General features: G+C 55.7%; 1 protein-coding gene across 1 annotated transcript; it reads right to left on the bottom strand.

Moving 5' to 3' along the window:
- Nucleotides 1–4,708: 4,708 nt before the first annotated feature.
- CRYBA1 (crystallin beta A1) lies at nt 4,709–9,387 on the bottom strand. Its single transcript, XM_063173787.1, is given in 7 exon segments — nt 4,709–5,014; nt 5,120–5,262; nt 5,622–5,763; nt 7,275–7,393; nt 8,293–8,360; nt 9,072–9,084; nt 9,086–9,387. Coding segments are annotated over 7 exon segments (651 nt in total). The 5' UTR covers nt 9,104–9,387; the 3' UTR covers nt 4,709–4,866.
- Between the last annotated feature and the right edge of the window lie 1,688 nt (nt 9,388–11,075).

Here is an 11,075-nt window from a genome sequence, read left to right as displayed (position 1 = left end):
AGTGCACACAGCAGGAACCAGGGCTGGTGGAAGGAGATCTCCATGTGCTGCCTTCCAGGGATTACAGAGCTTTAGAGGTTTGCCCAGTACATGTTACACCCCAGGGTCAGGCTGGCTCCTCTGCCCTGCCCACGATCCTCTAAAGCAACAGGAGAGTGCAGCTGTGGATGTCTGCGGAGGTGAAAGAGCCCTGTGGTGGCCTCATGTCCTGGGCAAGACCCATTCCCTGTGCTGGACTGGAGCAGGAGTCCTGCCTGTGCCCTCACCAGGGGATGCTGAGCTGGATTTATCTTGACTGTTAATCAGAAAGCTTCATATAACATGTCCAGAGCTCTAAAGCCATTTTGTAAGATAGTGGTGTCCCTTTTCTACAGCCTTATTAATGAGTAGAAGATCTTTAAAAAGAAGAAAACAAGCAAACAAACAACAAAAAAAAAGAATTGCTCATTTCTTTCTGTGGTATGAAACTTGTGTACTGCGAACTTCTGAACATTTAGCAAAAATACAACTTACAGTTTTCTAAAAAAAAAAAAAAAAAAAAAACCCACAAAAAATCCCCAGCCTGTCTGCTTTCCATACAGTCTTTCCTCAGGTGCTAAATAAGGGTTCCAAAAATGGATACTGCTTTAGGAGTTCCTGCTTTATTCTTAAAATACATATTTTTTTGCTTAGGTGTTGTAAAGATATTTTAACAAGAATGTTGTTTTTTAATGTAAATAAGATTGTGTCTTTAATTTTGTTTTATCTCCTTTTTGTCCATATTGAATAGTCTAATTTTCATTTTTGAGAAGGACCCTCTTATGCCCTTCCCTGAAGACATTTCATTAAGTGTTGCTGCATTTCAGAACGAATCTACAACTGTTCATTGTCTTGGATTAATGCTGCTGCTGCTGCTATAAGTAACCCTGAAAATCAAGAATGTGTGATGCACTTTTGTTTTTCGTTTTTGTTGTTTTGTTTTGTTTTTTTAACATGACCATGTAGTTCCTCTGCAGATAGCTGAACCCTCCTGTAACACAGCCACTAACTGGGGGAGTGTAGGAACTGGGGGAGCTGGGGTGTGGGACAGGGGTGGACCTGATTTTGGTGCTGACCTATGGGAATTTCTATGCAAACGCAAGCAAAGGAGAACTCTTTTAACTTGAGAGAACACTGTGCTTTTTTATTTTTTATTATTTCTTTTTTCTTTTTCTCTCCTTCCTTTTCTCAAGCTGCTATTGGAAGGGTAGTGCAAATCCCTGAGGTTTTCAACTTCTCCTTCCTCCGTGGCTGGTGGTGCAGGAAAGGTGCCTGAGTAACTTGTAAGGTAGAAAAAACCTCAGTCAGCTCTTGTCTTGTCTCTGGTTTTAGTATATTTGTTTTCTATTTGAATTTATCTATAGAAGGAAATTGCTCATCTCTAAAAAAGCTCTTTTGAGTGCTTTGTCTCAATGTGAAGTTAACCAGCAGTATTAAGGATTGTGTGGCCTCCGTCCTGCCCTTATCCCAGTGCTGGGGACCCACCAGCTCCTTCTCCACCTGGAGAGCACTTGGTGCCTGGGCTTGGATGTTCTCCAAGAAAAAAGTGAGGTGAAGCCCTCCACCCAGCTCAAACCTGCCAGTGAAAGGCTTAGGGAGCACTGGAGGGAGGTCTCACTGCATCAAGGCTCTGTGGTGAGGCACAGGCAGGTCCAGAGCCTCTTCTCTTTGTGGGTCACACCTGGGCCATGGTGGGGGATGTGTACCCTGGAGGAGGAGTTTACTGGAGGGGAAAAAGGGATTTTACTTGACTATTTATAGAAGATCCTTTAGGAATATAAAGTACCTCTCTGCAAAGTGGGGTAAGAGTAAGGAAGGTCTAAAGTCGTGTAGGAAAAACACTTGGGGATTACAACTGCCTGGAAAATAGTCTACAAATACATAGGCCAGAGCTTTCTGCCTGTTTAGTTAGTATTTTCTTTTTCAGACAGCGTTTGCTCTTTTGCACACCGAGGTGTGTGTGTGTACATCTGACTCAATGTGCCTTGCATGTGTGCTTAGTCTTTCTGGAGAGAGGTGGTGGGGTGTGAGCTGGGGATGTGGCCGCGAGGGCCACTCCCCATCCACAGGGTTCCTTAGTGTCCCAGTGACCCCTGGGATCAAAGTGAGAGCTGGCCTCCAGCCTGTGTAGTGGCTGTCTTCGTTTGGGGATGATGTCCTGTGCAATGGCACCTGTGACTTCGGAGGGGAGTGGGAGGGAGAGAAGGAAAAGCTGCTTCACTCTTCTGTGGATAAAAAAATCAGCATTGCCACGGTTCACCTGCAGAGCCAAAACAAGCCGAGGTCTGGAACTGGCTTTGCTGGAGTTCAGGCTCTCTGTGGCACCATGATCCCATTATCCAGGGGATTTATTCCCTGCCAGGTTGTGGTTCTTGTTTCTGTGGGGCTTACAAGATTTTTTTGTAAAGGAGAAGTCAACAGGCCTTGCTTGAAGTTAATGAAATCCAAACGCTTGTGTTTGCAGTCAGTGACTCAGAACTCCAAGCTGTGCAATTCTGGGTTCTCCATCTCCCGCCCCAGCGTGTGATGATTCTGTCCGAGTCTCTCTGTACTTCTGCCACAGTAAATGTGAAAGCTTGCTTGCATTATTTTTTAGAAATGCATTTTGCACACTCGGGTTTCGCTGAAGCTCCATGAAAAGGTTAGTTTGAAGCAGATGAATAAAGCTATGCACATGTTTTGAAAGTTTAATTTGTGTCTCATTACCAGAAGTGACTTATCTGCCCTCTTTTGCATTCCTGTGCTGTCATTGCCTCCATTCTCTTCACCATCTCGGAGGGTATGATGTAAGGTGACAGTTCTTTGCTGACAGCTGTAGCAGAAAACTGGCGCTTCTTGATTTTTTTAGTAGCCTTTCTCTCTCCTTTGCTTTCTCTGTATCTCTCTGTATAGCTATATAAATATATATATTATTTTTTTATTTTAAAGAGCCTACTTTAGTAATTGAATCGGAGGGAGCGGGGTGTGCTGGCTTGTGTTTCAGATACACTTTGTGCTGTCGGATGAACCAGTGCCCTTTTTGTCTCCGGGGAGAGCGTGCTGGTGGCACCCAGTGGTGTCCCCATGGGGACAGGGAGCCCCCCACGCCAAGCAGCTTTGGGGAGGGGATGGAGACCAGTCCACTGCGCTGCAGGCCGGTGGCGTGGGCAAACTCGAGGCTTCTAATGACAGAATGAACCAAGAGGAATCCTACTGCTGTGTATTCCCACTGTGAGGCAGGAGGGACAGGGTTCCTCACTATCCCGCTGCGGGGCTGGAGCGGAGTCTGGGTTCCCTCCAGCCTCAGGGGTGAGAGCTTTATTTTGGTTTTGTTTCCACGCGTTAGGTGCATTGGGTTGCAGGTATCACCTCTGGAAACATGTTGCTTAGCCCAGAGCCTGTGTGCGGGAGAGTCGGGATTTTGTGACGGGAGAGGGACCCTGACAGCTTTCTCCTCCTGTTCCCTTCGCCATGGCAGAAATTTGTACTAACTTGACAGCTTTTTTTCATACAGAACAGGGCTGCTTTTCTATCTACCATCACACGTGTACTTACACACCTTCAGCGGCTTCCCAGCCTCTGAAGGTCCTCAACTTGTTTACTGGGGGGGACTGACGCCCCTCTCTCCCCTTCCTTGAATATTTCAGTGTTAAGGGCGGTGCAAAACACGACCGCGAGCCGGGGCTGGAGGGATCCTGCAGGCAGAGCCAGGCAGGGTCTGTCTCCTCTCCTGCCCCCCTTCCCCGTCGATAAGTTCTCATTTCGTTCCTGGTTTGTATTCAAATCTCTGCGAGGGGTTGTGCTCTACCTGCTCAGGAGCTGAATTACCTCTGACCTGCGGAGAGGGGCAGCCCCTCTTTGGTGTCCATGTTGTAGTGTGCGACCACACGGATCAGTCAAGGTAGTCTTTGTTTCCTTCTCCCCTCCCCGGTAATTTCTGATTAGGTGAATGCACTCGGTGTGCCCAGCTGGAAAAGCGTTTTCCCAGTGGTGAGAGGGTGGCTAGAGGAGTTTAGTGTAAAACCTGCTGTAGCTGTGTCTGGCGCAGCCCCTTGCGCTGGTGTGGGTGATGTCACGGACTGTAAGGATAGGTAATGTCCATGAGCTGTAATGGCATGATGTATCTTTACCAATGATGTCATACTTCACACTAAATGTTTAAAAAAAAAAGAAAAAAAAACGAAAAAAAAAAAAACCAACCTTACCTGAAATTTTGTTTATTCTGCACCAACAGGTCTTCAAAATTTATCCAAAATTTATTATTTTATCAGGAAAAAAAAAAGAAATTTGTGTAGATCGAATACGTTAAGACAGACAATAAGTGATGTAAATTGTTGAATAAAAATTTTAAAGTTTGTGGGTGTCAGTGTGACTTTCTTTGTTGCGTTTTCAAGGAGCAGCCTGGGTTTGGATCCCAAAGGCCTGGCTGTGCTGGCCGTAGAGCCCAGGAGCTGTGTGCACATAGGTGGGGTGGATCCAGGTGTCCTTTACTTTGTCAGGGGAAGCAGAGGGCAGGGAGGGAAATAAACAAGGGTGTCTGTGCAGCAGTGGGGGTCTGAACCTCCCTCAGTGTGAGCCCCACCTCACTTCAGCCCAGCTTAAAATAAATAGGAATGAATCTGCTCCTGTAATGGGGATTTGCGACCTCAATCCCAAACACACCCCAGCAAACACACACCAAGCTGATTTATCTTTTTCTTTCAGTCACATTTATTGGCAATTGTGGCAGTCGGTACCGTTTTGGGAGTGTTGTTCCATAAGCAGTGGCAGTACGAGAGGGGGTGGTTATTTCGGGAGGGGAGTATTAGCACCAAGAGGGAGCTGGTGAGCTTTCGAAACCTTTGCAGAGATGTACTGGGAAGTGAGGAGCTACTGCTGGACACGCCTGATGGATTGGATCTGGGAGGTCTGGGCGTGTGAACCCCACTCTCTCCAGTGCTTGTAGTCTCCACCGTGGTGGTCAAACTCCAGGACGTACTGGTAGCCACGGTACCCGGGATACTGGTAGCACACCCAGCTGGAAGAAAAGGACAAAGAGGTAAGCAGGGGGGTTACAGGGTGTCCCCTTCCCGCCGTGGTGGCACAGTGATGGCGGCTTGTCCCTGCTGCTGCTGCCACTTACGCGCCACACTGGATCTTCATGGAGCCCACTTCGTTGTTGGCCCAGCCCATGGCCTGCAGCGAGGGGTAGTCATCAGCAATCTCCCACTGGCGGCCGATGAAGTTGTCTTTCTCAAAAATGGTGATCTTGGATTCCTTGTGATTCTGTGGGGGAGAGCAGGGGTGAGGGTGGGTGGGAATAGCAGGGCTGTCACTCCCTATGGCATTACTCAGAGGGTGCCTGGACAGGGAGGTGTTCAGACCCTGGCTGGTTGGAGTTTTCTGGGTGGCTGGGAGGTGTCAGCTATGCCACAGCTGCTGTCTCAGGCAGGCTGTCCCCTACTCTGCTCATGTACAGCTAGCCCAGAAACTCCCTCCAAAGCTTTAAAAACAGGACAGAAAGAGCAAACCCTGCTGGAACTGGGGGATGAAGCGCTGAGCCTGCCCCGTGTGTTTTCCCTTCCTAACCTCCCTGGCGTGGCCTGGGCCGTTTTCAGGGGCCCAGAGGCGGGTGGGACACTCACAGCGGAGCAGACGGGGCGGAAGGACATCAGGCGCTCGATGTGGTAGGCGTTGCTGCCGCTCCAGGCGTCCCAGCGCGGGTACTCTCCCCTCTCCAGGATGAACTGCTGCCCGCAGAAGCCGGTGTGCTCGTAACCGACCCAGCTGCAAAAACAGAGCCAGGGCTGCCAGGGCTTCCTGCAGCAGCTCGGGGCATCCTGCTGGGAGCTGGCATTACGGGCAGGATGTAGGTGCAAAGGGGGAGGTTGGGGTCCGGCCTCTGCCCACAGGTTGGGAGGAGAGGAAGCGGTGCTGGATGTGGGCAGAGAACCAAGGGAGGGTGAAACTGCCTCTGGTGCTGCAGAGGCACCCACAGGGCATCCCTGGCTGCAGTGGGAGGTGGGGGGATCCTGGGGTCCATCCTGCACAGGTGGCTCTTCCTCCTGGCTGCTCCGTCATAATTTATGCAGACCAGAATCGCTTCAGAATGCCCCAGCTGCCCTTCCTCCCAAAGGCCTCGTTTCTTACTTGTTTCCCAATTACAACTGACACTGCTGGAAAGACCTGAATTCCTGATGCCCACAGGAGGCAGGGCCCATCTGGCTCTGAGCAGAGAGCAGGGACCTATGGCCTTTCCCCTTTCTGCCTTCCCCTCTTGCTGAAAACAGCCAAGGAGAAGTGACTGGGATGCCTCCACCCTGCAGGACACATTTTGCAAGCCCTAGTGCTGCCCACACAGCACCTGCCTGTCCCCAGGGTGGGGTTGTCCCCTTGAGGAGACTGGGGACAGAGCCACAGGCAGAGCAGGGAGGCAGAGCCTGGGCTGGGGGTTGGAAGGTGAATGGCACGGGCTGTGCAGTGCATGGATCCCCAGCTGATGGGGTACAAAGGGTGCTGAGGGGGTCGAGGGTTTCCTGCCACTGACCCAAACTGAGCCTCACAGCCATGTCCTGCAGCCAGCCCACCCTGTGCAAGGTGAACAGCCTGATTAGGAGCACATCAACTGGAGCAGGGAGCTGATTACAGCCTGAGCACGCACGCTGCTGTAATCCCATTAGCATTACACGTCCTAAAGATAGCAGCACAAATCTGTCTCGTCTGCTCCCGCCCCGCGGGGATGCGCATCGAGGGACGCTCCCGGCACTCCGCCCCTCCGAGCTGCTCGGGAGGTGCCCTCCCTGTGCCAGGGAGGATTCCCGTGCCCACGGAGAAGCCCAGCTCTGCTCCCCGTCCCTCTCAGCACTGGAGAAGCTGCGGGAAGGTTCTGCCCTGGTCTAGGAAGCTGTGCAGTGGCAGGGAAAGCACAGGGCAGAGCAGGGCTGGGTGTTTCTCTAGGGCTGGTGCTTCAGGACAGGGATCAGGCTAAGCCAGGCCACTGAGCACTGATTCTCTCTGCATCCTTGGGCAGCAGCCCTGCTCCAAACCTGACTGGTCCAGCCCTGCAGGAGGCAGTTTTGGGTGATGCCAAAGTTGTTGCCACTGTCCCCAGGCCCTCTCTCTGTATCAGTGCTGCCCAGGACGGGCTGCTCTATCCTAGGATCCCCCACGCCTGGCTTCCCTTGGCTGTGGTGCTTGTCTCCAGCCAAGCAGAGCAGGGACAGCTGGTCCCACTCCACGCTCGGGCACCCCTGTCCCTGCCTGGGAAAGCACCCCTCCCCTGGCAGCTGGGTACTCACGCGCCGCATTCCACCTTCAGGGAGCGGATGTTGTCGAAGCCGCATTCCATGATGTTCGGGCAGGCCGAGGTGAACTCCATCCTCTTGCCCTGGAAGTTCTCTTGGTCGTACACGGTGATCTGGAACGGGAGAGCGAGCTGCCGAGTTGGAAACTGCCCAGCAGTGGCCCCGGGCAATTCAGCGCCTCTTGGAGACGGACGGAGGGTGGCTCCGTCAGGGGGAGAGCCAGCGGAGGCTGCAGGGGCACCCTGTGGGTCGGGACAGCCCCGCACGCTCCGCGTCCCTGCACTGCCGGCCCCGCCACGCCCTGCCTTGTGCCGGGGCAGCCGCAGGCTCCGCTCTCCTGCTCACCCCTGCGGAGATCAGTTCCCGGGGCAGCGCTGCCGTCCGGAGAGAGGAGCGGAGCCGTTCTGGGACGGGCGGGTGGCAGGGCTGTGGCTGGCGGTTCTCCCGGCCTCTGCTCCGAACGCTCTAGGGCAAAGAGGGTTAACGGGGGAAAGGGCGAGGGGCACCTCCCTGGGGGGCTGCTGATGTTTTCCTCTCCCGCGACAGCTCCAGGCTTCGACAGGAGGCTCCTTGTTTGTGCACGGGATGCTCCTCACTTGTGCACGTATTTCTCCTCTCCCTCTCGGCTCTCTCCTCGACCAGTGGCCGTGGGGCTGTTGCCAGACCCCTTGGGGCTGCTCCCCACCTTGCTCCACAGTACCCACTGTCTGCATGGACAGGGGAGGGTGAACCACAGCCGGTGGCTTTTGGGGGCTCTGTAACTGCCTGTCAAGGGATGGCGGGTAAGAGCAGGGCACAGCTGCCCGGGGTGCTGTGAAGAGCCTTATGAAAAACACCCAGGAGATATTTCAGCAGGCAGGAGGCACTTTCCCAGGGGTGCCTGTTTCCTGTGCTCATCCCTGCCTTTCTGCTCCCTGTGCAGCTTTCCTGGGCCCAGAGGATGGGCTTTGCCTTTCTCCCTGTTCCCTACCTGCACACATAAAGGTGAAATACAGGGACTGTGAGGACGTACCTTCCACGGGCCCATGGGAACAGGCAGAGGGTTTGTCTGAGCCATCTTTGCTGCTGCTGGATCGGTGTCTGGAGAAGGAAGGAAAAGCCGTTTTTACTGCATCATGTCCCTGTGCAACCTTCCCTCGCGAGGCTGGGGACAGTTCTGTGCCCACCACCCACAGCACCTGTTCAGGACAACTGCCCCACTGCTGGGGACAAGCCACACCAGCTGCAGGGACACCCTCTTGCCAGCCCCAGGATGGGGAACAGGACACAGCAGGCAGGACACATCCAAGGCAAGGTGCTCCCTTCTCACTGCTGCAGTGCCCCTTCCCTCCTCCCTGCCATGGCACGGAGCCTGCACTCCCACCAGGGCATAGTGCCCAATCCCCCTTTCTCCTTCCCCAGGGTCAGACCACTACTAAGAAAAACACCCCTGAGAGCAGGGGGCTTCAGTGGGCACGGGCTGCCCTGTGCCTGGCAGTGTCCAACAGACCTGCCTGGTCCCCTCTCCCTGCCTGGTGTCCCCTGGGGGGCACGGTGGGCTCCCACAGCCCTGGCTAATGATGGGAGATGCCAACCATGCCGGTGGGTGCTGGCAGTGGGGTGCCCTGCTGTAGAGGGGCTCTCAGCCCCCCCCAGCTGCCAGCAGGGATGTGTGAGCCTATCTTATGCCACGGAAAACAGCGACAGTCCCTCTGGGTGTCTTTTGCCACCAGGCAGGAGGAAGGGTGCCTGCCCAGCAGGCTGGCAGCAGAGGGGTGAGGTGGGAGAGGTGCGCATCGGTCCAGGACTCACCTAGCTCAGGCGGTTACTGCTGCTTCGCCCATGTAATGTTTGCCTACTTCAGCGGCTCAGCTTTTATAGGGTACTGCTGGCCGGGAACCGGTGCCAGCGTTTGCAGAGCCGTCAGCACAATGCTTGCTCTGGCATTGTCCTGCTGATCCCAGGAGATTTCAGCTGCTCATCCCCATGGTCTGAGCCACATTCTTAGGGAAAAAGAAAAAAAATTTGATAATAAAAAAAAAAAAAATAATCGGGGCGGCTGTTTGCACAGATAATCTTGGGCACAAATGACTCAACGATTTGACCGCGCTGGCATTTTCCAGGGGCAATGCACCGCGCCGTCACGGGGTGAGCCTGGGGGCTGGCCTGGCCCTGGCGCCAGCTGGCACCGTGGGGACGGCGGGGACACCTCCCCGTGAGACCCTGCGGGTGGTGGGCTCAGCACGGTGTCTACCAGGCACTGTCACCTCGCTTCACCACCCAAGGCGCGTTCCCCATCACCGTGTTGGCATGGACACCCTCCTCCCATCACGGACGAGGAAGGCTGGAGGTGAGAACTGGCACGGCCCTGGCAGACGTGTCCCCACAACCACACCGAGCCCCAACGCTCCCCACAGCGCTGCCACCACCACAACCCCACACCCAGAACGCCTGCCATGGCCCTGGGGAGGCTCAGCCCTGCGGTCACCCCAGCCACGAGCCCCACAGCCCCCTCCTCAAGCGGGGCCGCCATGGGGCGGACACTGCAGGCCCCGGGGCACCATGGCGGGCACAGCCCGGGCCGTCGGGGGTCACGAGGCGAGCGTGGCGGCTCGGGCTGCTGCCTCAGCGCATGGCTGCCAGCACAATGCTCGCCCGCGTCTGACTGCCCCTTTTGTCTCCCCGCTGGGCAGGCGCGGCCGCACAAAACAAAGCGCCCCGTCAGCGCTGCCTGCGGCAGGGCCTGGCGCCCGGCCCGGGGGACCCTGCGGGGACGCGCGGCGGGGTGGCACCGGCCCAGCCGGGCCTGCTGGGGCTCAGCGGGGTTCTGGGGAGCCCTGCTGCGGGCAGGGCATTGCCCTGACGGGGGAGATGGGATTTGTGGCGTTCTTCCCCTCGCTGGCTGCTGCGGGATGGGGATAGGGATGGGATCGGTGTCACTGTGACACGGAGCCGTGGGGCTGCACCCCCGAGGCCTGGCGCGCCAGCTGACAGTACCAGCACATCCCAGAAAATTTGGATCAGGGAATGGAAAAGGGTATGACCACCTGTGCTCCGCAAGGTGCCAAAATGGGGCTGGTGGTGGGATGCTCCTGCAGAGCCCACCCAGCGCACTCCCTGTGCACCTGCTGGGAGCATCCCGGCTGAGGGGGGAGGTCAGCTCGGAGCTCGCCCTCCCGCTCGCTCCGGCCCCTCGGACGTGCCCCGGTCACGGCTGCGGCCACCCCAGAGCGCGGAGGCTTTGCCAGGAGCCTGGTGCCACTAGAGGGAGAGCTCAGCCCGAGCAGGATGGGACACGGCCGGCGCATGCGGCTGTGCGTGGGTGTGTGTGGCACCGCACAGCCCGCTGCACCCCGCGCGGGCACCTGCCTCCCCTCGCACCGGGAAAACTGGAAACCACCCCAGGGCAAAGCCTGGAGCTGGCAGCCACCCCAAGCCAGGGGAAAGGTGGGGGGAAACAGCGTGCACAGCCCACTCTGGTCGTGGCCAGCAGATAACAGGACCCCAGTATGGCTCAGGCTGCTGTGGACCCCCCAACCCCTCACCCTGCTGGTGAAGCAGGTGTCGTTCTACCCCCCCTCCCCAAGGATCTGGGAACACAGCAGCAAGTGCCTGGGGAGCCAGTGATGCTGGCGGATCCACAGGTTGTCCAGAACAACTGGTTTTTCTAGATCCAAGAGACTATAAAAATGCAGTGACCTATTTAGGGAACCCCGCGGTGCTGCAAAACAGATGCTTCCCCTCCCAGCCCGGCTCCGGGCCCTTGCCCTGGCCAGCCATGTGTGCCTGCCAGGGGCATGCAAAATGCCACTGGCA

The sequence above is a fragment of the Melospiza melodia genome, chromosome 21 (genome assembly GCF_035770615.1).
Source record: "Melospiza melodia melodia isolate bMelMel2 chromosome 21, bMelMel2.pri, whole genome shotgun sequence".
Lineage (NCBI taxonomy): Eukaryota > Metazoa > Chordata > Aves > Passeriformes > Passerellidae > Melospiza > Melospiza melodia.
The sequence above is the reverse complement of the archived record's forward strand: the minus strand, read 5'-3'. Positions and strand labels throughout refer to the sequence as shown.